General features: G+C 46.4%; 1 protein-coding gene across 1 annotated transcript in view; it reads left to right on the forward strand.

Moving 5' to 3' along the window:
- CASQ2 (calsequestrin 2) overlaps positions 1-24,183 on the forward strand; it is a 61,243-nt gene extending 37,060 nt beyond the window's left edge. Inside the window, 7 exon segments of the mRNA XM_006193173.3 lie at positions 96-226; positions 1,808-1,853; positions 8,289-8,343; positions 16,198-16,247; positions 16,249-16,299; positions 18,580-18,654; positions 19,535-24,183. Coding sequence (XP_006193235.2) covers positions 96-226; positions 1,808-1,853; positions 8,289-8,343; positions 16,198-16,247; positions 16,249-16,299; positions 18,580-18,654; positions 19,535-19,741 — 615 coding nt within the window. The 3' untranslated portion in view covers positions 19,742-24,183.
- The last annotated feature ends 1,337 nt before the right edge of the window (positions 24,184-25,520 follow it).

Consider the following 25,520-nt stretch of genomic DNA (forward strand, 5'->3'; position numbering starts at 1 on the left):
TCATGTCTTTTGTAGAGAACACACACACCCTTGCAGCCGGACCACCACTAGACTAGCATTCGAGGGAACTATTGTCTTGTTTCTAATTGCTACAGGTTGCAAAGAAATTGTCCTTGAAGATGAATGAGGTTGACTTCTACGAGCCCTTTATGGACGAGCCCATTGCCATCCCTGACAAGCCTTACACAGAAGAGGAGCTCGTGGAGTTTGTGAAGGAGCACCAAAGGTGGCCCCGATGGCGTGCAGGGGACAGGGGGTGGGGCGGCTGGCCCAGGGCCTGGGGGATGGAGAAAAGCCTCTCAGTCCGGCCATTTCAACCCCAAGAGCAACAACCTGGAGTTAGTACCCCCGAAGAACTGAACCCAGGAGTGTGGCTTTGGTAGGCATTGATCAGTGGCAGGGATGTTACTGCATCTTCTCAATATGGGTCTACAGTTGCAAGCAAGGTGAGGCCACTTCGCCACAGTGAGAAAATCTCATCGAGTAAGATGTGCATAAAATTCTACAATGATAATGATAGTGATTTAGTGACAGCCTCGTAAAGTATGATTTTACCTAGTCTTCAACTGTATGCGGTAATTATCACCATGCTAATTTTCACAGGTCCAGGAATTGGGCTCAGGGAAGTTAAATAACTTAGCCAAGAATGAACATTTTATGCATGGAACTTCTGGGAGAGGAATATTTGATACCACTAACTCTAGTGTGGATCAACACACTTTTTCTGTAAGGGGCCAGATAATAAATATTTCTGGCTTTGTGGTCCAGATGGTCTCTGTTGCAAATGCGCAATTCTGCCATTGCAGTGAGCAAGCAATCATAAGCAATGTATAAACAAACGGGTGAGGCTGTGTCCCAGTGGAAGTTTATTTATAAAAACAGGAGCCATTGGCTGGATTCCGCTCACCAGCTGTAGTTTGCCGACCCCAGCTTGAGAGAGGGACAGTCCTAGAACATCAAACATGGAGGCGGGTTCACTGCCTGGGCCGCCCACCCCCCAACCACATGCTCACAGACATTCACTGAACCTGGAGCATTGTGATTCCATCACCCGGTCCGCCTCAGGCCCTACAGGGAAGCAGCACTTGGAGGAACAAGTATCAATATATCTAACACCATTTACCAACATTCAAAAAGAAATGAAACCTGGTGGGAGGGTAGGTGGAGCTCAGTGGTAGAGTACATGCTTAGCATGTGCGAGGTCCTGGGTTCAATTTCCAGTACCTCCATTAAATAATGATGATGATGATGATGATGATGATGATGATGATGATAATAATAATAATAATAATAATAATAATAATAATAATAATAATAATAAATTAAAAGTAATTTTTAAAAAAGAAATGAAACCACAAGCAAAATAGAGATCTGACCTGCTCCACCAAACATCCCAAAGGGCTTTTGATGGCTGGCTATGGTGACAAAATAGTTGGAGTCCTGGGCTGTTTTCTGTCCGAGGTCTCCCTCTGGGCCTGCTCTGGGTCCTCAGGAGCGGCACCTGTCTCGAGGAGGGGAATGGCTTCTGGCCTGGGGATGAGCTGAGTCTGTGTCCTCTGACCCATTATTTGTAACAGACTTGGATCAAATGGGTCTATGGAAAGACGAAGAGCTTTCATCCCAGCGCTGTGTGCCACACGACAGGGTCGATCTGCTCTGTCTCTTAGGGGAGAAACAGGTTTGTAGAGATCGTCATGCTCTTGCAAAGGAACCAGCATCTCATCTTACATTTCACGGTGCTGAGGCTTTGGTGTCTGCCAAGGTAATCCCTACTCAAGGAAACTCTTCTTTTTTTTTTTGTTCCTAGACCCACCCTACGTCGCCTGCGTCCAGAAGATATGTTTGAAACATGGGTAAGAAAGTGACAAACTCTTTGTGCCTTGTAGAGATGGGTATATTCCCCCAGAGGAATACCCTTGTGAGTCTCAAGTCTAATTTGGATGGGGTGGATGCATGGATGGTGGAGAATTTGAAACTTGGACAACATCATACTCAGTTACAACTCAGTTCTCCAGGGATCCAACTCAAGCCTCTCTGGGGTGACCAGTAGGCAAAATTACTCTGTACCTCTGAGTTCACTTCCTACAGTGACTACTGGCTTCCAATCATTGGCCACTAGAGACCCAAGATAACATAGCAGGAGCTCAGACCATACGTTTATAGACTTGGGCTCAAGTCCAGAACCCGCCACCTACCTAGTCGCTCTTCATGCTCCATCAAATCGTGTGGTCTTTCTGAGCTTTAGTGTCTGTATCTAAAATTAGGCTTTTTGTAAGAATGCATGGCGCAAAGAACCCAGAACATGGTAGGTGCTCAATCAGTGAATGGTAGCTGTTTTTCTAAGTATCTACTCAAAGCACTGAAAAGCACTGAGTCAGATTTTCCCCTAGGTTTATGTCATTGACAATACGTACAGCGGGTCAAATAGTATTATAAAGAGGTCCTTGGATATACACCCCCCACCCCTCCCTAGCTTTATACAAAATTCTGCAAACAATAGCAACCAAAGTCTGTGGAGCATTTTTCAAAGCATTTCATGCATCCTTTTACTTGGATGTCTCAACACTTCCAGGAAGTGATATAGAACAAGTATTACTTAACTTCATGGGGAAACTGACAATCATACAGATTAAGTTAATTACTCAAGGGTACATAACTAACATGCATTAGATCCTGGGACTGAAATTTAGACCATCTGGAGCCAAATCTCACGTTTTCTCCAGTATACCTTTTAGAGGGGCCATGTCCCCGTAAGGGAATATTTTGGTGGGGGGGGGGTAGGGGGGAAGGGGATTAACTTGGACACACATGTTTACTAATTCTCCAGTTCAGAGTCTAAAGTGACAGATGAACAAAACAGTGGAGTAACTTGACACTTTCTGTTTTATTGGCATGTAACTTCTGTGGAGGTCTGAAGGTAGAACAAACATTTCACACCAAAGGCAAATAATCCAGTCTAGAGGAGTGGAATATTTAAGAACGACTCAGCACAATAGAAACATATGTTCCTCACATTTAAACCTTTCAAAAACTTAACTTCTAGGAGGTATTGCTATTAGATTTCAAAATAGCAAAAAGGGTATAATGATGTTTTAAAATATTTTTATTCCTTTTTAAAATATTTTTACTTTTCACTTGAAATAATTTCAGACTTATTAAAAAATAATGCGAAGATTTCCGTGATCTCTTTACCCAGATTCCTCAAATGTTAACATTTTACCACCTTAGCTTTATCATGCTCTCTTGACAGATACATAGATACAGATTTTTTTCTTTTCATGACCTATTTGAGAGTAAGGAGCAGACCCAATTCCCTTTTGCTCCTAAATACTTCAGAAGTTTTCTAAAAACAAGAACTTTCTCTTACATAATCACAGGACACTTATCAAAATCAGGCAAGTAACACTAATACAATTCTGTGCTCGCATCCGTGGACCTTATTCAAAGTGACCGGTTGTCACTGGTGTCCTTTATAGCGAGAGAAAACATTTGTTTTTTTTCCTGGTCTGGGATCCAACCCTGGGTCACATGCTTGTGTTTGGTTGCTAGGTTTCTTTAGTTGCCTTCAATCTGGAAGGGGTTGTTGGTATTTCTTTGTCTTTCATGACATCAGGTTGAGAGTGATTATTGCTGTTCTGTTCTGCTGTGCCTTTAACTTGACTTCTCCTTTTTATTTTGTTCATCCCTAAGTAAGACGTCTCAATTATCAAGGCTCCTGGAAGGGAGAGACTGCAAAACTGCAGAACCCTTCTCTAAGGCCTTTCCTCCCTGACACAGAAAACCACCACATCGTAGCGGGACACCCCTGCCCCCTCCTTCCGATCCCTGACACCCCTAACACCCCACACTGCCCTGCAGAAATGTTCCCTCCCCCATTTTGGAGACAGATGTTCAGAAAGAAAGTTCACTCTCTGGCCTTATGGGAACCCATTCTTGGCCTTCTTTTCACTTAATGTAGAATCACAGCTTTTGCAAGGGCTGTGTATTGAATTTAAGTAGGTGGAGAAAAGGGCAATTAGACTGGTTTCCTCCTTTCCAAATCTTCATCATGGAAGACCCACGTGACTTCCCCAGGAGACCTAGTCAGACCTAGCCAGCCCCTCGTCCCAGTCTCCAACTAGGGAGGGAGGGCAGGACAGGCCCCCCTGGGGTCATCTTCGCAACCCAAAAAGAGAGAAGCAGAAATCAGCCTGTCAGAAGGCTCTCCAGGAACCACTCTGCCTACCCCCTCATCCACGTGTGCCCACCTCAGAGGGCACTGCTCCCAAGCAGCATCTCCAAGGGTTACTTGGCCACAGCAACTTAACCCACACATATCAGGAAAGTAACCAGTTCACGAACTTAAAAGTCTTAATCTTCAACACCTACTCCCTTAGACTTTGCAAAATATGAAATAACAGAGGAAAGCTAGGTAGGGCCAGAGCAACTCTTAACCTGCGTCTCTCCCCAGTTGTATGGGTTTTTAAAGCAGCAAATCATAGACAATACATAATATATTATTCCTTTAAAAAAAAGGTATCTAATAATATTTGATGTGTGTAAATCAAATAGCTATTGATTACTTATTTATTTATTTAGACTATTCAAAGCATATCAGGGCGGTCCAGGCCCAACATTGACCTGTTCTTCCTCTTCGAGACTCCATCTTCCCACCAGCTCTCCACCCTAGCAAGTAGTCAGCCAGAGTCCTCGGCAAAAGCCCCCAGAAATGAGAGTCAGCAATTCTTTCTGAAAGAATCCTCCCTTGGTTGCAATAGGAAAGTAGTTAGCAGGGGGTGGCCAGGGATCTCCCAGTGAGCCCCTACATCACTCCGTTAATTAGGGAGTCTGCCAGTTTTGCTTTTTATTTTCCTTTGCGTCTCTTTATTCAACATGAGAGCAAACATTCAATAGAGACCAGAAGGAAATAGAGTTAAGTATGAACAATGGTAATATACCTGATCGGTGGGGAATTGACATTTAGTTTCTCCTTGATATCTCTAATATTTTCAGATGTTCTTCGAGCAGTATGTAAGATTTTTATCACTGTACACTTTTTTTAAAGTCAATAGGCATTAAGAAAAACCTATTATGTTGCGGTGAGCACAGAGGTTATAAAAATAAACATTGCTGTCCTGTCGTTAGGAATTCAGAGCTGAGTAGATGAAACAGTCTCAATAATACACCACCAGCCCACCATGCTCGCTGCCATGACAGAGGGACATACAAAATGCTAGGGAATCCAGAGTAAGATAGTCACCAAAGTAACTCCTAAATTTCCACATCTCTGTGGGAGCTGGTGTTCAGATACTGTACAAAAGCCCTTTCTTGGCCTCTTTCAACTTAAGTAAGAGCCCCTGACCATCTTCTGCAAAGCCTGCATTATGAAGCCCATGCTGCTGTTGCTGGTGATGTCAGGGAGGAAAATTTTTCCTCTACCCTCTTAGGTTGATGTCTTAGGGCCTGCAAATTAAACTGGCAAAAGACAGATTGGTAAGAGGGGGAAAAAAAAACCAGCTTTAATTAGCTATTTATGCATGGGCGTTCACAAAGAAATGTGACTCAAGGAAGGGCTTATATACGATATTAATGAGGTAGTGGGGGTGGGGGCAGAGGAGTGCTTCTGGGAGAACAAATGACTTTTTAGAAAGATAAATGAGCCCTTAGGAGAACAGACGGCATATATGATAGTTTTGTGATAACGTCTGTCCAAGAAGAGAGGATTAGAGTTATGACAATTGAGTTCTTTTGAGAGGCTCTGCTTATACGCAGATAAAAGCATTTCAGGGATTCAAATGCCTTCAGCCAAAATAGTTTTTATGCCATAGTGGTTTTCTCCGGACCCCTTCAGTGAGAAAGAAAGAGCATGTGCTTTGGGACCAGACAGACCTGGCTTGAATCCCTGTTATGTCTCATACCATCTCCATGGCTTTAGGTAAGTCACTCAATTCTTTAAGCATTAAATAGGAGTAAGACTTTGATTTCAGCTTAGAGATAATGCATTTACAAAGTACTGATACATAGGATGGCACATTGCAGATATTTTTGTCACCATTTTAATCATCATTACTATTTTAAGCCAGAACCCCTTCCCTCAGAGAGCTTGCATGCCATCTGGTTGAGAAGAGAAAGTTTGGACAATTTAAAAGGTTATTATCAAGGCAATGTGATCTCATGACTAAATGGGTGATCTGGGCAGCAAAGACTGCGGGGCTCAGAGAAAGCCCCTGGGGTGTTCTCAGTCCCATGGATGGTCAGCTGGGCTCTTCCTCACCTGGGCACACTGGATTCTCACGCAGTAACCCTGACTTACCAGCTTGCCCTTGGAGTCTTGCTCTGTGAGTTTATTGCCGAAAACAGCTGGCACTGAGCAGCAGCCTGCCTCTTTGCAGGTGTTCAGTGAAGGTTTGTGTGCTGAATCTTTGAGACCCACAAAGAGAGAGGCTCTTTCTCTTGGTTAAGGTCTCTCTCTCCATCCAGGGACCAGCTCAGGCCTGGGGAGTGACAGCCATATTATGAGCAGCCTCCCGGCAAACGAATATGGATTCTTAATTCTAAAACCAATTTCCAAATACGTTCTAGAAGGGCACACAGAAATGAAGCCTGCTCCACAGAGTTAACACGGCTCCCTTCCAACTGATGACAGGAGACAGAGACACAGGGCAGCCTAATGAGAACTGATGAGGATATTCTGTCTGGCGATAATAGCAAATGTAAAACAGTGAAACCTCAGCCTCCCCTTCTGGTCGCTGTCAGATTTGTGTAATAAACCTGCCCTCATGCGCACACACAGATACACATCTAGTAAAATTCAATTCCCCAGAGAGTCTGACCAAGGCAGTGCCCACTCTCTTGTTTTTAATAATAATATTTTCCATTTAATCTCTCCTAGAATATTTGGAGGTTTTTGTCCATTTCAAACTCAAAGGAAAAAAATTAGCATTTAGATAGGATTGCACCAGCATTAAAATCAATTGAAATGGAAACGGAGATCATGGGAGGGTTGAGATGCCTGGAGTTTTTTTTTCCATGGGATGATTCTGATATGACATTCAGGGCGCCCAGTGAATCCCTCTGTCGCTGTCAGTGATAATCATATGCGCTTGGATTTGTCCCCGGTGCCTCCTTCTCACACATCTTCCTCTCCAAGTCTCCTGAGGATCACATTTCTCAGAATAAAGGCCCCTCCAAGCTCCTGCTTCTCCTTCGGCAGAAATAATTGATGCAGAGGAGACACGAGGCATATAAATGGTCCTTTCTCTCCAGGACATAGAAACATGGACTGCCACTTGCTTGCCCTTGGATTTGAAATGCTCTCTCTAGATTCTTTGCCTCATCCCAGCCTCCCACATTAACACACACTTTTTCCATCACACCCTCAACCTTCCCTAACTCCAAATTCCAGACTCTTCCTGCAGCCTCTGTCTCTCCAGACCTATCCAGTTTTGGTGAACTCTGGTTCCAGACCCCAAGTGGATAACCTGGAGGGCACACTGACCACATGGGTTCCATTTCTTCAATAAGAGATGTCTTAATGGGGGGTGGGGGCGGGGATATAGCTCAGTGGTAGAGTGCGTGCTTAGCATGCACAAGGTCCTGGGTTCAATCCCCAGTACCTCCACGGAAAAAATAAACAAACCAACCTAGTTAATAAAATAATAAAAAATTAAAAAAGAGAGATGTCTTAATAAAGAAGCACTACACTTGTATATGATTCTTGTGTGAACGAAACAGACCCACCTCCTAATATACCTCATCGAGTCCTGTCTGCTGCTTGTTTGGGGATAGTTTCAGGATCTGTCAGTAGCATTCAGAAGGTTCCATAATCTGGTATATCGCTGATGATATTTGCCGGTGCTGAAGCCTGGGAACACAGACTGACATCCACAATGACTTTGCCGCGTTCAGAATGTTTGTTGCCCTCGGGGCTCCTGATGAGCCATACTCAGATTCTTCCTTATTTTGCCTTTCACTGCTGCTCTCCGGGACCCGCCAGACCACGCGAGTGAGGCCCCTTTAGTGCTAATGTCTGTGTGTAGTTGGTGATTTCCGGTCTTGCAAACCCATTTCCCAAACTCCACACATTCCTCCCAGCTGCTCGTCAGTGTTCCCTTCCTGAACGTGCAGCCTGCTGGGCCCTCCTGTGCGCCTGTGTCCACGGCTCCCCCTCCCCTCCCCCTCACCCCCCCAGCCCCCCAAGTCCGGCTGCCTCCCATTTCCATTCCAGCCTGAGTCTGTCCCTGATGTCCCTTTGTATCTCTCCACCCTCTCCACCAGGGAGAGTAAACTCTGATTCTTTTCTCCCCCAGGAAGATGACTTGAACGGGATCCATATTGTGGCCTTTGCAGAGAGGAGTGACCCAGGTAGGAAACCCCTAGTCTTACCCTGTGCACCTTTAATGAAAACTGACTTCTCACTTTTGTGAGCCCCCACCCTCTTTTCCTCCACTTTCCTTCTTCTGCAACCGCCAGATATAGGGCGCCCCCTGGTGGTCGCATGTCGGATATGACTCCAATTTCAATCGTGCTGCCCAGCTAAGAGAACGTGAACCTCATTCTGCCTAGCTGTACAACTAGGAAAAAAACACCGAGTACTGAGGATATCAAACATCCTAACTTTATAGGATGTGTGTATGTATGTGTGTGTAACCGTCTGTCCACACTTAAAGTTCATTTACCTAATTTTGGGATCTAGCCCATATGAATCACAATCCTACCTTAAAATAACAATAATGTACCCTTTAGTCTGCAAAATACTGTCTGCGCTTAGGAAACTTCATAGAAAATATTCCTTCAAATAATGAGAACTGGGGGAAACAAGCAGTTTATTTCGAAAGTGCAAAATGACCCTATAAATGGAGGTGTCACTTTGTTTTATTTTGGAACTTGGACAACTTCTTCCTTGTTTCACTCTTTTTAATACCAGTGGAGAGTGAAGCTCAGGAAGAATTAATTTTGCAAGTGGTAATGTGCCAGGTCCCTTCAGCAGTGTGCTGTGAGAAAGGGTCCCCAAAGGGAAGTGGAGGTGGCAATTCTGAAGTGTGTTTTGGAAGTCCTGGGACAATCCAAAGGGTGACCAGAGAAGGCAGAGAACTTCCATTAGGATGGCTAAGCAGCCAGGCTTTGGGCTAAGAGGTGCCTGGGCAGGGGCTCCCAACCTGGCCAAAGCCGCCTCGGGCAGACTGAAACAGGACCTTCAGACACCTGTCAGTTCACGGGACTCTGAGACAAGTGCTGATGCACCATGAGGTTTGGGAACTACTGCTCCAGGTAAGATACAATTGTCTGGTATTTGCTTAGGGCCTCTGCCTCTTATAAATTTATAGGGACAGATGAGGAAACAGAGGGTCAGAGAAGCTCCACAAAGTGCCCGAGATGGCATGATGAGTTAGTGGTAGTCCATGAAGGAAGAACTGATTGTCTCATTCTTCAATATATAACTGGTTCCTCCACATGACTTGACACATAGTAGGTGCTCCATAAATGCTCACAGGCAGATGATTAGACAGGCAGATGACTGGCCAAGGCTGAGCCCAGCTCTTCACTGTCTGACTAGTTGTTTGTTTTTGTTTTTGTTTTTGGGTAACACACTATCAGCCTCCACAGTTACTTACAGACTGAAACCCAAATGTGGGTTTTATGCAATTTTTAAAATTGAGATATAATCCGCATACCATAATATTCACCTTTTTTTAAGTGTGCAGTTCAGTGGTTTTTAATATATTCACAAAGCTGCACGAATATCACCACTATCTAATTCCAGAACCTTTCCATCCCCTCAGTAGGAAATCCCGCACCCATGAGCAGGCACTCCCATTCTCCATTCCCCTACCCCCTGGAAACCACTAATGTACTTTCTGTCTCTATGGATTTGACTATTTTGGATCTTCCATATAAATGAAATCATGTAATATGTGGCATTTTGTGCTTGGCATCTTTCACTCAACATAATGTTGTCTTTTTTGGGTAATTTTTTCTTTGGGGGGGCAGTGATTCAGTTTATTTATTTATTTTAATTGAGGTACTGGGGATTGAACCCAGGACCTCATGCATAGTAGGCACACACTCTACTACTGAGTTATACCCTCCCTGCCCCCCATTTTTTCCCTTTCCCTTGACGAGGTACTGGGGATTGAACCCAGACCTGACGCACGCCAAGAACATGCTCTATCACTGATCTTTACCCTCCCCGCTAAGGTTTTCAATATTCATCTGTATGTGGTATATATCAGTAATTCATTCATTTTCAGGGCCAAATAATATTCCATTGTATCCAAAACAAAATTATGCTCTAAATCATCTTCCCCCTTTTTGTATTAAATCTTTTGACTATCCATTGAAGTCCCAGTTTTCCCATCACTGACTTGCAGATTTGGAAAAACTTCAAGAATATCTACTCTGTGTCCCAAAACAAAAAGCAAAAACCAAAAACCCAGTATGGTTCCAGCTTCTTTCCACAGATTCTGACCACCCCTCTGCCCCTGGAGAAGAAAACAGCAAAGGAAGCCAGTTGCCCAAGGTTTACAAGCTATAATCGAATAGCATCAGATCCCTGGTGTGGTGTGAAGAGAGCCGAAATCGCCAGCAGCAGCAGCCTGCTGCCCAGACTCCAGGGGGCTTCCTCCCCCCCCCCCAGCCCCCTCCCAGGACTGTGGGGAGGCCTGACTGGCTCACTGGAACAATGGAACAAAGAGGCCTCCGAGAAGTTGCTGGAACCTGTTTGACCAAGATTGCTGCTGTAATGAATCAAACTTCTGAAACTACTTCCACCCCCTCCCTGCACAAATATCCCCAGGCCTGAAGCTGTGTCTTGCCCCAGAGGAGCCCAGGCTGGGGCTTGTTACTGGGAAGCTGGAAGGACTGTGCTGGGGGAGGGGTGGGGGTGGGGGCGGAGCTCACAGCATTTTTCTGCAGCGAGGAGGGGCCTGTCCTGCTCCTGAGCTGAGAAAGCGAAAGGCTTTTCTCTGAAAGTCCCTGACTCTGCAGCTAGTCAGTCATTACCCGCGGGTCACTGATGTGTAACCCGGGGCCAAGGGGCCTGGCGGCAGGACTAGGAATGTCATTCCTGCCCAGACAGTCCTTCCTCATATACGTTGCTCTTGCTAACAAGCTACATGTAGCTCTTGGCCCCACCAAACCCCTACCTACTCACCAAAGGAAGCAGTTCATACATTCAGGAAAAGACTACAGCTCTCTCCTTAAAGAGCTAACAGTCTGGAGGAACTGTGCTGTGAGCTTTATGGAGATGGTCTTATTTGGTTCCTAAAGTCACATTTAATAATTTGTCATCCCAGCACCAGATGAGATAATTGAGTTTTAGGGGTTTAATGACTTAGCAAACCCCGTGCTGTACCCAAGCCAAGATTCAAATTCTAGCAGGCTTTCTTGACCTCTGGGTTCATCATCATTCTGATGAAGATGAGGATGCCAACGACCTGCGGTATGCTTATGTAACATAACAACCCCATGTTTTATTCTCATTTTACAACGGATGAAGCTGAGGCCCAGAGAAGTTGACTTGCTAGGAAGCAGTAGAGCTGGAATTAAGCTGAGGGCTGTCTGGCTCCCCAGCCACGCCCTTCACCTCAAGGCCCTGATGCAGAAGTGCAAGCTCGCCCTTCCCTCTAGGAGTTACCACCCCTGAGGACACCTGAGCGATCCTTCAGCCAGCCCTCCTTCCTCTCTGCTGTCCTTTCAACATCTGAAAGACCGACAGTTCAGTGGCGCGCTGGAGATCACACGGTTGGAGCCACAGCAGACACATGAGCTTAGACTTCTTGGTGACGCCTCTGGGCGCTGTCCACCTGACAGCACTCCCTCCCCCAGGCTGCCCCAGCCAGCTGCGGGCTCTGAGCGTGCGCAACGCTGCTGCGATGAACGGGGGCGGAGGAGCCAGAGAAAGGAAGAGGGAGTGAGAGGAGAGCAGAGCCACGGGGAAGCTCAAGAGCCCAATTAATGAAGAAAAGTCAAACTTCCTCCCCCTTGATCACCATCAGTTCCTAGACTTTGAATCTACGACTGTGTAGCAGCAGCAACAATTAACGAACCCCTCTCCGAGTGAGCCGAGTTCCCCAAGGGCTCTCCCCGCGGTTCCGACACTCCCAGCCCTCCCAGCCGAGAGCTTGCGTTCAAGGGTTGCAGACAGTGTCTGCTCGCTGGCCCTGAGCGTAATCTCTAGGTCCCTTCTGCGCCGAGCTCTCATCCCCGCTGCCCACAGGCAGGCGGGTCTGGGAAGGACACCTCCGGCTCTCTGCTCTTGCCGGGTGCCCTGCGGTCCTGCCCGACTTCCTCTTCCATCGCCTCCCCTCCGCTCCTGCGCTCAGGATGCTGCCGGAGCTGCTGTTTGACAGGTTTGAAAAGGAGTCTCCCCTGCCGCCTCCAGATGTGTCTGCATCAGGCTGACATCTTCTTTATAACACTTGATGAAAGGTTCACAAAGTGGCGTTTCTACATGAGCGCGCGCTGGATGGATATCCTCCAAGGGCAGGGGGAATATTAGCGCTAACAAGCTGGAAACGCGGGCTGCCGTTGGCGCGCGAGCAGCACAGCCCGCCGGGGGCTCCCCGCACACCTCTCCAGGCCCTTGTTCCAACCGAGTTTCAAGGGCCTCTGGCCTTGGTAAAATATTTTTGAGGCCAGTTGTCTCAAATAGGGATGCTAACTGCCTAGCTGAGCTTCCAAATTTAAACTTGAATTGTTACATTTAACATTCGGTTCTTGCTAAGTGCTAAATGTGGTTCCACGCACTTAAATAGCAACACATTTAATCTTGACAGCAGCCCTATGGTTGTAGGCGGTAGGGACTGTCATTATCATCTTCCCCGATGTACAGACAAGGAAACAATCGTATGAAGAAGTTAAGTAACACCCCCAGGTCACATGGCTAATCAGGGGTGGAACTGGGATTTGAACCCAGGCAGTCCAGCCCCAAGCCTGGGCTCTGTAACCACCACTTATGCTCCTCTTCATCACAGAACCAAGCCGTTTGACTTTTCCACCAATTCTGGGTCCTGAGCACTGGGGGAGAGAGCAGAGGAGGGCTGCGGTAAGGAGTGGCAGGGTGTTCAGATGTCTCAGGTGCCATCTCAGGACCATGGGGCTCACACATGGTTTCCCTGTTCAGGGCAGATGTCTCACTCTAACAGGTGACCACATGACTCACCGTGTCAGGAAGGTGCTGTCATCCTTGTCTGTCCTCGGAGTCTGTCCCCTAGGGTTCCCAAAGGGCCCAGTTTCAGATGCCACGTTGCTGCTCTCTGAGACTTTCACGCTTACTGAGTGGGCCTTTCTGAGGGGGCACCTGAGGGCAGTCACCTGCCCCTACACACCCTCGTGTCCCAGTACCTGGCCTGGGCCTACTACAGGTGGGCACTCAGAATATACCTGCCTGATGGTGACAAAATGAATCCCCCCCATTAATGAAGGATGAACGTCGTGAGAAACACTTATAAACAGACCATTGATGGGGTGAGAAAGAAAGAAGACAGAGAAGATCTTGGCAGTCTCTTTTGCAAGCCCCTCATGTGATAACAAAGCATCGTTACTACCAGCGGCCCCCGAGGTAATGGGGTCGCTGTTCTCTCCATTTTCAGATGAGGAGATGGAAGCCCCAGAGAGGTTAAGGGACCGGTGCAGAGTTTTCAAACTAGACGGGTGCCCTCTCCAGATACAACCTCCCAGCTGTGTGGTGCCTACCCCCCACCGACTTATCTGTGTCATCTGTCACAGAGCCAAACAGCCTGGCTCCCCGAGCCTAGGCCTGTCTCCAGGAGCGAGGCCCCAAGTCCCATAACTGCACGTGATGCGGTGGCAGGGAGGGTCTTTCAGTGCCTTTGTGCGGTGGGCACCGCCAGCCCCAGAGGCTGGGTCTGGAGGACGGGGCGCGGGCCCGGCGTGCTGTGGGCCTGTTACTCCGGGGCCATTGCTTGGTCTGAGAACCACATGTCTCTGCCAGACAGGCCCCAGCTCCTGTCTGTCCTGGAACTGGTTGGTCCCCCAGGGCTGGTGCAGCCTCATTCCCACCAGGCCTGCCTGCCTGGGAAGGCGGAGGGCAGAATCAGCGGCTTCCCCTCCCACAAGGATGTGATTCCCAGAGGCCTCTCGCTCACCGTGGGAAACCTGGCCCAGCCAGGGCCCTCGGCCCAGGTCGTGGGATCTCAGGTCCAAGCTCGTGTGGCAGGGAAGGCGTCACAGCTCCCACAGCACCGGCCCCTCTTCTTTACTTAGGGCCATCTCTGAGACTCCAGTCGCACTCAGGGACGTGCTGAGTGAGCCAATCAGGCTGTGGCCGGGGAGGGTGTGGCTCAGCTGTAGGTTAGAAAGAGGGGGCGGGACTTGTGGCTACTCAGGGGCGGGCAGAGGGGGCCCACCAGCCCCAGGCTGCACCCTGTGTGTCCCTGGGCCCCGCCTCGCTTCCCTTACCTGGAGGCTTTCACACTCTGCGGCCAGATCTCAAGCACAAACTTGAGAAAGAAGATGCAGCAGCTTTTGTTAAGTGGGTGGAGACCTCACAGGCAAAGTGGATTGTGGAAAGGGCTCTGGACGTTCAGACCAAAGCAGACACGGGTTAGAATCCTGGCTCTGCCCCTGGCTTGCGTGTGATGCTGGGCAAGTCACATTCTCTCCCTGTGTCTCAGTTCCGTCCTCTTTCAAATGGAGGTAGTAAATTCTTCCTAATCTCCATGAGGACTACATGGGAAGGTTACATGCAAAAGTACTCAGTAGCCAGTAGCCAGTAAATGCTCAAGAAATACTCCCAAAATTAAGGTTGGGTGACGTGATTGCAGACTTCCTGCATGTAAAGAACAATGTCCTGTGTGCATAAAGGAAGAATTTGAGAGATGGACTTCTTGAGGAAAAAAAGAAGATTTCAGTTATATGCAAGAAAAAGACTCAGCTGTCAGGATTATTAAGTCTGTAGTGGGCCTTTAGGGAAGTCAAAGGGTCTCAGTCCTGGAAACATTCAAGAGAGAAGACAGACATGTTCTGGGTGAGGCTATACACTTGCCTGGATATGTGGGATGTTTGGGAGCCCTTTCTGGTTTGAGACTGGGTGCGTCTCAAAATAATAACCACAGAAAATAGTCCTCTAGTTTCAAAGGTGAAGGACCTGCTAGCCTACGAATCTCAGAATAATATTTCCTCCCCCCAGACTTGTCTGTGTTCCTCAGAAGCACAGGGAACTCGGTGGGACCTCCTTACAGACTTCTCTGCCCTAGTGCTCCTGCAACAGGGGGGGTCACTAAGAGATTCTGAGGTCTTCCCATTTTTCTGAGTTTTGTTCTAAAACCGAACTTGGGTCCTCTACACGCGGGGATGCGCTGACACCATGGAGCTCCTGTCTGTGGCCACGTAAACACACACGAGCACGTGTACACGCATACACAAAGGCACAGAGCTTATTCTCAGGAGCTTGTCAGAAGCTAAACTCTTTGTGTCTGCTTGGGAGTGGGGCGGGAATGCTGAGGGCTCAGGGTATGCTTTCTCTTACTGAACAGTCTTCCAAAATTTTTGCTTCTGTCATGAGTTTATCTTTCCAGTTCTTCAAGGTTTAGACTCTCCGGACTCTTGACGCTCAGAAGGCTTGTCTCTGCTTTTCTTATGACTCACCCCTCCCCTGGGGGTGATGAAGGCGGCTGACTGACTAGGGGGCTGGCAGAGCATACAGGGAAATAGTGAGAGAGGGAGGGAACCCCATTTACTATCTCAAAGCTATGAAACCATCAATCAGAGCTCACTTAGTCTGAAGGTTTTAGGAACTCCAGTTTGTGGAAAATTAAGGGTCCACGCTCAAAGTTCTTGGTCCATAGAGCAGATGTTATGGGGAACTCTGAGGGATAGCAAATTATCCGTGTTAAGAGATGGCACAGAGCACTGAGGACCAGGCAGGAGTCGCTCTGCTCTGGGATTGCGTTTTCTGACTCCAGGCTGGTCAATTTTCACATGCAGGTTAGCAAATGGAGCTTGACTTTGAGTTACAACCAGACACTTCCCCGTGAACTTTTAATTTCTATATTCACCATGTTTATTGTTTCCTTTAAAGAAGCTGCTTTGCAGCTAGAGTTCTCATCTGATTGATTATATAGAAAAAGCCTATAATTGAGGGTATGCACCAAATGGCCTCAGAAACCTTTGTAGAAAAACGGCACTCTGCTCTCTGAGTTAGTTAGAAGCCATGTGTGTGCAGGGCTTACTCAATCTTCTTGAACCCTGTTTCAGATGGTTACGAGTTCCTGGAGATCCTGAAGCAGGTTGCCCGGGACAACACCTGACAACCCTGACCTGAGCATTGTGTGGATTGACCCGGACGACTTTCCTCTGGTAAGTGGCTCAGACTGAGGCCCCGTCCTTGGCCACTTACACAGTCTTGGTGTTTAGCATGAGACCTGGATGCATGAAGGAGGGTGTGAAGTAGGAGGGGCACTTGCAGAAGCCTAATGGGTGCCCCTATCCAGTGTGAGAGATCTTAGCCACTGGTGCCACGTGGAACTTAGAGCCTGGTGCCGACACTGACATGGTTAGACTGACGGTTCTCACTCCCTGGACACCACTCCGTGGGACCCACTCAAGTGAGTTGGGTGAGATTCTTCCGCCTGCATCTGCATAGCTGCCCCTCCTCCCACCAGCACCCCTTGCTATAACCGCTGTCATTTTCTGAGTGGGGACCATTGCTCTGAGGCAACCTGAGTTACTAAGTAATAAAAATTAGAGATGAACATTTTGCATAGAATTCAAAACTGCGTGGAGAGAAGGAGCCAGAGGCCCCATCTGTCTTGTTCATCATGTTCTCCCAGGTCCCAGCATAATATCTAGAACATGTTGAATGTATAAGGACCTTAAAGCCCAGACTCTTGCTGGGTCAGTGATCGATGGCCAGAAAGCCGTGATTATGCTTAGTTTCAAAGAGAATAAACAGAATTTGTACAATACATGCGCCCAGTGGTAATGATAATGAACATGGCTAATGTACTCTCCCCTATGCCTGCAGCTATGGAAAGTTCTTTACTTGGACCATCTAATCCTCTCAACAACCCTATGAAGTAGAGAATATTATAATCCCTTATAGGTAAAAAGAATGACAGCTGGCGAGGTTAAAGCTGTAAGTTGTAGACACGATCTTCCCACCAGGGCCGTATGAGCCCAAAGCTTGCTCTGTTAGTCAGTAGACTTTAGATTGACCCAACTGCTGATAATCAGTATGAATTATCATTAGGATATAAATGATAACTCTGCTTGGTTCCAGGAATTATCATTTGTTGCTTAGGTCACAACTGATCAAACTATGATTTAAATAGACAAAAAAAAGAGGGAGTTTAGTGATCTCCAGGGTCCTGAAACCCATCCTACACAGAAGATGAATGAATCAAAGGTAGAAAATTCCATGTCACCTGAGGGCAAAGTCAGAATTCTGGGAAACATGACAAAGTCACAGCCTCATAAGACTCTCTGTGTTATAGCGTTGTTTGGCTGCTGCCTGGTTGCATTTCTAGTTTACTGGGGCTGTTTTGTTATGCAAGCTTGCAGATGGTCTGCACTTCTCCTGACATGTTCTACATGCTTGCGTTGGTTTTTGCAACGGAGAAATCTTCAGACTGTCCTGATTTCCAGGTTCCTGATTATCCCCAGTCCCCATCAGACCTTAGATGTGTTTGGGAGACCTTCTACCACTGAACGTCTCCATTTACTTAGCCCCATGGCCCTCCTCCTTTAGTCCGGCCCCAGTCAGAGATCAGTCCACATGGAGCCCAAGCCGGGCTGCATGAAGCCCTCTTCTCACTGTGCGCCCATGTGGGACACATCCCTGCTTTCCCAGCCATCTCACGCACAGAGTGGCACAAGGGAAGGGATTTTTAAGTGGGACACTGAAGGAGCGGTGGAGGGAAATGGGTCTCTCACCACACATACCCCATAAAAGAGCCACAAGTAATCTGAGAATCAGCTTTGGACCATCTCTGTAATCTTCCTCACAGCTGTAGAAGCTTTTCTATTACATACTTTCTTTTCTTTTTTTTAACATTTTTTATTGATTTATAATCATTTTACAATGTTGTGTCAAATTCCAGTGTAGAGCACAATTTTTCAGTTATACATGAACATACATATATTCATTGTCACATTTTTTTCTCTGTGAGCTACCATAAGATCTTGTGTATATTTCCCTGTGCTATACAGTATAATCTTGTTTATCTATTCTACAATTTTGAAATCCCATCTATCCCTTCCCACCCTCCGCCCCCTTGGCAACCACAAGTTTGTATTCTATGTCTATGAGTCTATTTCTGTTTTGTATTTCTGCTTTTTTTTTCCCTTTAGGTTCCCCATATGAGCGATCTCATATGGTATTTTTCTTTCTCTTTCTGGCTTACTTCACTTTATTACATGCTTTCATAGTTTGTATTCTGACATCTTTTCTTCGTGCTTATTTAAAGTGCTGAGCGCTGGGGCCACGTCTTCAGTTTCCTTGGTGCCCACAGCTGTTTCGGAGACCTTGAACTAGTGGTGACCTAATTTTGGTGCTGGGATGGCAGGTGGGTCCAGCCACAAAAAGTGGCTTGCACAGGGACTGCCTGCGTGTCTAATTTTATTTTTTTGTTGCTTCAGCTTGTTGCCTATTGGGAAAAGACCTTCAAGATTGACCTCTTCAAGCCACAGATTGGGGTGGTGAATGTGACAGATGTGAGTACACCTCAAAAAGCTCCTCAGATACCCTCAGCCTGCCCTGTTGTCTGTCAGGCAGCCCAGACTGTGAGATCACATGCAGAAGTCCAGCCCCTCATGAAATGAGCAGGACCCTTGGCTCTGCCCGAGCTCAGGGAGATCTGCCACCGGGGCCCAATCCTAGTCTCTGAGCCAGTTCCAGCCAGTGGTTCCAGGGTTCTCTTCCATGAGCCCATTCCCTTGCTTATGGGGCCAGCTCAGCTTGCTTTACTGACTGGAACTTTCTACTCAAGTAAACTCTCCTGTGTTTTCCTCCAAAGCCCAACGACAAAGTCTCTTTACACAAGAGAACTCACATTGGGAGTTGGCATGGTTCAGTGGGTGATGGGGCAGCAGAAGCCCCTGCTGGCAATCACCATTGTGTGTTAGGTTTACTTATTTTTTATTTTTAGAGGAGTTGCTAGGGATTGAACCCAGGACCTTATGTATCCTAAGCATGAGATATAACACTTGAGCTATACCCTCCCCCACTGTTTATTACTATTAATTTTAAAAGTAGTTTGCAAAATAAATAAATACAGAATTTCCCAGGTGACTGAACATCTACCAACAGAGTAAAAGGACATTGCTAACTGGCTATATATATAAAATGGAATATATATATGCATATATACATATATATGCAGTGGAATACACATTTCCTTTTATATTGCACAAACAGGATACTACACATAGCATTCTGCAACGAGGCATTGCCATTTAACAATGTGCATACAGTCCTGATAAGCAAAAGTGACCTGGGGCCCTCAGCACGGCTGCTTGGAAGCCCCTGGTCTGGCTGATCCTTCGCTCACTCCCACACGCACACACTCACATGCTCATTCTGTCTCTGTTGCAGGCGGACAGTGTCTGGATGGAGATTCCAGATGATGATGACCTGCCCACCGCTGAGGAGCTGGAAGACTGGATTGAAGATGTGCTTTCTGGAAAGATAAATACTGAGGACGATGACAACGAAGACGAGGACGATGAAGAGGATGATGATGACAATGACGATGACGATTCCGACGAAGAAGATGACGACAGCGATGACGATGATGAATAGCCCCCAAGCCCGATGATTTTCATTGAAGACAGAACCACAGCTACCCACTACCATGCCGGCAGCACAAGGTAGCAGCAAGCAGCTTCCAGCCCGCATCCGGCCAGCTCCCTTCCCTTTTCCAACATCTCTTTCCCCTCTCCCTTCTCATCAGGAGATGTGCAACTCAGCAAATGCCTTTCTAAATCCAGCAGTCCCACTCAGCAGGGACAGTGGGGAATTATTCCCAGGTTGACTGCCTTGATTGTCATGAAAAAGCTCTTGTTTTTTGCCAGACCACCAGCGGTCACGGCAGTGCGGGCATCTGGCAGTCTGGGGAGAGCAATCCCCTAACACCTCGACTCAAGTTTCCTTGTTGTCTTTGACTCTGACAGTAGCAGAATTCACAGCTTGCTAACTCGTAAGCGTGGTGTGACCTTATAATCGGAGCCCAGGGAAGACTGCAACGATTCATTTAGCTCTGATGCCTAGAATATCAGTTAGAATCCCTCCTCAAGCCTAGAGGATCCCTCTTAGGGAAGGGATTGAAAACAAATCAGCTTCTTTTGGTTCTATTAGACTTACAATTGAAGGGTAGGTCAGACCATGATAAACTCACATCCAAGCCTTAAGCAGCTATTGAGCGGTCTTGAAATACATGCATACTGATTTCACCATCATTTCTAGTAAATGAGGGTACTGGGATGGGAGGTTGATTTGCTCTCTGAACTTGCCTCTGGGTGACTGTCTCACATTTACACGCAAGGGTCGGGGGAGCTGGAGGGATTAAGGGTTTTTAATTATTTCTGACGGCGTTAGGTCTCTGACTGGGTCACCCGGTGTCCTCCTCTGAGCTGCGATCTGGATACCCCTTCTCTGTCGCTGCTAGTGAGTCTTCCCATTCAGAGTAAAGGTTGGTTTGTCCAGAGGGCAATGAACTCTCCATCTATCAACGCTCCCACAGTGGAGGAGGGCTACAATAATTAGAGTTCATGATGATGCCCCGAGGCACTAAAAAAAGCCCCAAGTGCCTTCTGAACTCTCTAGAAGTTATATTGTGCTTGGTAGTTTTAGCGTTAAGTGTGCATTATAATGTTCTAATTTATTTTCTCAATCTTTTAATACATGTGTAAGACACTGCAAATTCTTTGAAAACAGGGCAGTCCTTTTTTGGAATAGTAGCTAACTCTGCCATTAAAGTTATATTTTGAAAATACTGAGATTATCTTGAAAATCCTCTCTTGATGTTTTGATTCTGCTCATTTGCTCTTGGCTCCGGCTTTCTCTCTATTCCTTCTTCTTCTTTCCTTTCTGGGCCCTCTTCCTTCCTTTAAATGTTAGTTTTCCCTTGTATCTCCCAGCTCCAACATTCTTCCAAGGTAGTATCATTCATGCCCATCAGCTGATGGCTTCCACATCTGGGTCTCTAACCTTGACCTCTCTCCTTAGTCTGAGACTCACTCACTCAAACAGCTTCTGGGACATCTTGGTTGGGATGGCGCACAAGCACTTCAAACAACAGCCCTGCACCCAAACTCATTACCTTCTCCCCTAAACTTCTCCTCCTCCTGGAGCCCCAGTTCAGATGAGTAATGTCACCATCCATCCAATGGCCTGGGTGATCTGGAGGGGCCCCCTTCCCCTCTGCACCTGTGGCATTTTGTGCACACCCCAAATCGTGGCACTCACCATTTAAATTATAACACACATGCGCATGTCTGTCCTTTCACTAAAATGTGGGCTCCTTGGAGACAAGGAATTTACTTACCTTTGTATCCCCAACACCTAGCACTTTTCTCAGCATGAAGTAGATACTCATTTATTGAGCTGATGGGTGAATAACTGTTTGATCAGCACTGCTGGTTAACAGTGCTTCCAAAGTCTCCTTTTTTTTTTTTTTTTTTTTTTTTAATCTCTCTGCCTCACAAAACAAGGCAGATGCTTCCTGAGCCAGGTTCCGTGTTATCCAGACAGTCCCAACCGTATCTCAAATAAGCTCTTGGGGAAGTGAATTTTCAAAGTCATCTTTGAAGTTAATCTTTCAAATAGCCAAGGACTGAAAGTGGTCTATTTCCCAACCCAGGAAAATCCCCTGGTTCTCAGAGGCCTGAGCGATACGCATCAAGTTGAAATCATGCCGTGGTGCTCCTGTGGGGGAAGCCCTGAGTGTTAAGCTAGCTCTGTCTGTGAGGGGTAAGGAGTAGAACTGTTTAGTTACTGATCTAAAACCTCTTCAGCTGATATGTATTGAAAATGTGCTATGTGCTCGGAGAACCATGCTGTATGTTTTATGTATATTATTTCATTTAATTTGTATAAAGATCTTATGAGATGGTTTTGTTATTATCCCCCTTTTACAGATGAGGAAACTGAGGGAGGCACAGAGCCCTCGAGTGATTTTTCCCAGGGTCATGAAAACACTTTAAAGGATGTAAATGTAACCCCATTTTTATACTTACATCAAAGATTTAAACTAAATTCCTTAAATTAAGCAATCAAAGGATTCTATTTCTCTTCCTCAGATAGTGTCCCAAGATGGACTGAAGTGAATTTCTCATAATCCTTTTTATTGCTTACACCAAGATGCCTTTTCCCTTTCATTCTTCAGGGCACTAATCACTCACACAGTATAGGAATGTAAGCTAAATAGAATGGCAAGATCTGGCCATCCTCTTAGGGGAAAAAAAAAATTCATTTGTGTTATCAAGAATGCATAATCACATTCAATGTATTTCTTTAGAATATCGTCTCATAACTTGAAATGAGCTTGTCTTCTCTGTAACAAGGTCATGTACTGTCCAGGCCCTAGTTTGTATGGCCTGAAGCCCATTGTTAACAATGTCACCAGTCATGGGTCATTATCAAGTAGCTTTTGATCAACAATCTCGGATACTCCCAGACACGCACAAATCCCTGGCGTGCTGGTGGTCCTGTGGTTCTGTCCTTGAACGTCTCGCTCTCACCGGGCTCCTCCACCCTGCTCAGTGAGCATCAGAGCTTATTTTAGAAAACACAGACACCTGTCATCAGCCCAGACCTATGGATATACCATCTCCAGAGCTGAGGCCTGTACCATCTGCATTTTAACAAGAGTCACTGGGTAAACGACAAGGTCCTACTGTAGAGCATGGGGAACTATATTCAATACCTTGTAATACCCTATAATGGAAAAGAACATGAAAAGGAATATATATATATCTGAATATATATATAACTGAATCACTATGCTGTACACTAGAAATTAAACACAACATTGGAAATCCACTATACTTCAGTTAAAAAAAAAGTCACCAGGAACAGATGCAAGCCAGTGCCAAACCCTGCTCTTCCCACTCCCCCAGTCATCTCATACACCCCGTGGCTTCCAGCCATCTGCCTCTCGCCGGGCCTGTGCTGAGTTCCAGGCCCCACAATCCAGCTGTCTTCCCCAACAGCTTCACCTGGATGTCTCACAGGCCCTGTAGACCAGCACAGCTGTGTGGCCTTAAAGGGCGGGGGGAGCTTATTAAGAAAGTAGCTCTCTTTTCCTGACTGAGATCTGAACCAACCAAGAAATTAGGTCCCAAAGTCAGCAGTCCAAAACATCACCATTATCACAGAAAGGCAATAGTTTGGAGACTAGAGATTAGGAGAATGGGCTTCCCAGTCTCCTGCATCCCAGGGCATCAGATGTGCAGAGAGGACCCTTGCCCTCTGCGCAAGGATGGAGAGGCCAGAGACAAGGGCTGCACCTCCCACAATAACTTCACCTTAAGAACTTCACTCAAAGAAACATGGACAGATGGCTGTCACCCACTAACCAGGTAACTCACGCCATCTCAGGACAGGAACAAGGGCTGGGCAAAGGGCCAGCAGTGTTTGGGGACAATCCTTCACAGGAACAGAGTTGTGGGGAAGAGGCATTCCCCTCTGACAATGTCCCAGCCAGAAACCTTAGAGCCATTTCCTTGTCTCCCACTCCCACATCCAATAGGAAGCAAGTCCTGTTCTGTTTTCTTCATCCACTCCTAGTACATAATTGAAGATTTACAGTCTCTCAGCTGGGGGACCATGAGCTTCTGACTTCACTTCCATCTCCACTCCAGCCTGCGCCCTGCAATCAAGTGATGTCTAAAATGAAAACCTGATCATGTCACACACATGCTTAAAATCCTTCATTGGCTCTCTATTCCCAATAGATGTTTAAACAATTTCAAAGACTGTGGTTACCAGCAGGATAGGGAGGGTGGGGAGGGATAGATTAGGAATTTGGGATTTATAGATACACATGGTTATATATAAAACAGATAAACAACAACCTACTGTATAGCACAGGGAACTATATTCAATATCTTGTGACGAGCTGTAACGGAAAAGAACCTAAAATATATATATATGTATATATGTATATATATGTATGTATATGTATAACTGAATCACTTTGCTGTACACATGTAACTAACACTATAAATCGACTAAGCTTCAATTAAAAATAAGAATTAAAAAAAAAAGACAAAGAGGCCAAAGAGTAAGTGGTTTGGAAGGTTTCTGACAGCCAAATGTGGAGTCTAGGCTGTGGGGTATGAGGTTGGGAAGGAAAAGCGAGGTAGTCCTTGAAGTGTCTCTCCTCCGCAAGAGGAAAGCAAAGTCTGAGAAGTGCTGCTGCTTGTGCTACCCAGACTCAGGGGTTAGAAGGGCACTGGGCCAGCTGGGGTGATTCCTGCTGCACACACGGGGCGTCCGTCTGGGAATGATGGTGTCCAAATGCCTTTATGTGGGTCATAGCACCCAGTTGTTATTTTAGCAGAAGGTGGGCCAGTACCACTGCCAATGAGCTGAGAAGTCAAGGCCACTTTGTCATGGGGTAAAGCCAGTTTTCTCTACAGGACACTGGAGGTCCACATGAACTGTCTCTTCTCTACCTTACCATCCTCATTTCTCACAGAGCCTCCCACACCCATCTGCCCCTCCACTCCTAGAACCTGAAGTTGGCTGAAGCTGCCTGGCTGCTTAATGCCTCCAAGCCTTGGCTCATGCTGTTCCATCTCCCGGAATGCTTGTCCTCCCCCATCTGTGCCTGCTGGGCAAGCTCCCAGCTATCTTACTTTAAGCATAAGGTAAGATGCACTCTGTGACTCTTCTCCCGTCGCGCGCCATGGCAAATTGGCCACCTCCTCTGCTGAGCGCTCACAGCACCCTGTGGATTTCTCTTACAGAATCTGCAACGTGTTGTACTTGAAAGTGTGTGTCTTCCTCCCATTAGTCTGAAAGCAACCTTAGGGAAAAGACTGACTCATTCTGTTCCATCCTCAGTGCCTACCTGCTGATTTGTACTTAATAATAAATCTTGTTTGACTAAATACTCTAAGTTCTATGCAAAGCTAATTTAACAACTATTAGTACCATTAAGAATGTGCTAGTGATTACTGAAAGCCAGTCTTATTCCAAGAAGTTTTTGGCAACATGGTGTCATCTGTTTGGACTTGCTTGGGATAGCAAATTGCTAATGAAATAGGAATGCGGAATCTCCTTGGCTCAGTGAGGTTTCTGATGTGAGATGCTCTCTTTCCTCGAGTTAGCAAAGACCCCCCAGGAATAGGGCCATCGTGATGGGAAGCAAAGCAGTGTGGAATGATAGCAGAAGTCTCAGACCCCATTCTCTGGGAATGGAATGAACACAGCCACCTAAATGTCAGTGCACTTATTTTAATGCGTCTATGGACCTAAGTGGGTGCAAGGTGAATTAAGGCCCTCTTTTGAATTAATCTGGTATTTTATCAATCTGAACTCTTTAGAGCATGATAGCTAGGATTCTCAGTGATAG

The sequence above is a fragment of the Camelus ferus genome, chromosome 9 (genome assembly GCF_009834535.1).
Source record: "Camelus ferus isolate YT-003-E chromosome 9, BCGSAC_Cfer_1.0, whole genome shotgun sequence".
Taxonomy (NCBI): Eukaryota; Metazoa; Chordata; class Mammalia; order Artiodactyla; family Camelidae; genus Camelus; species Camelus ferus.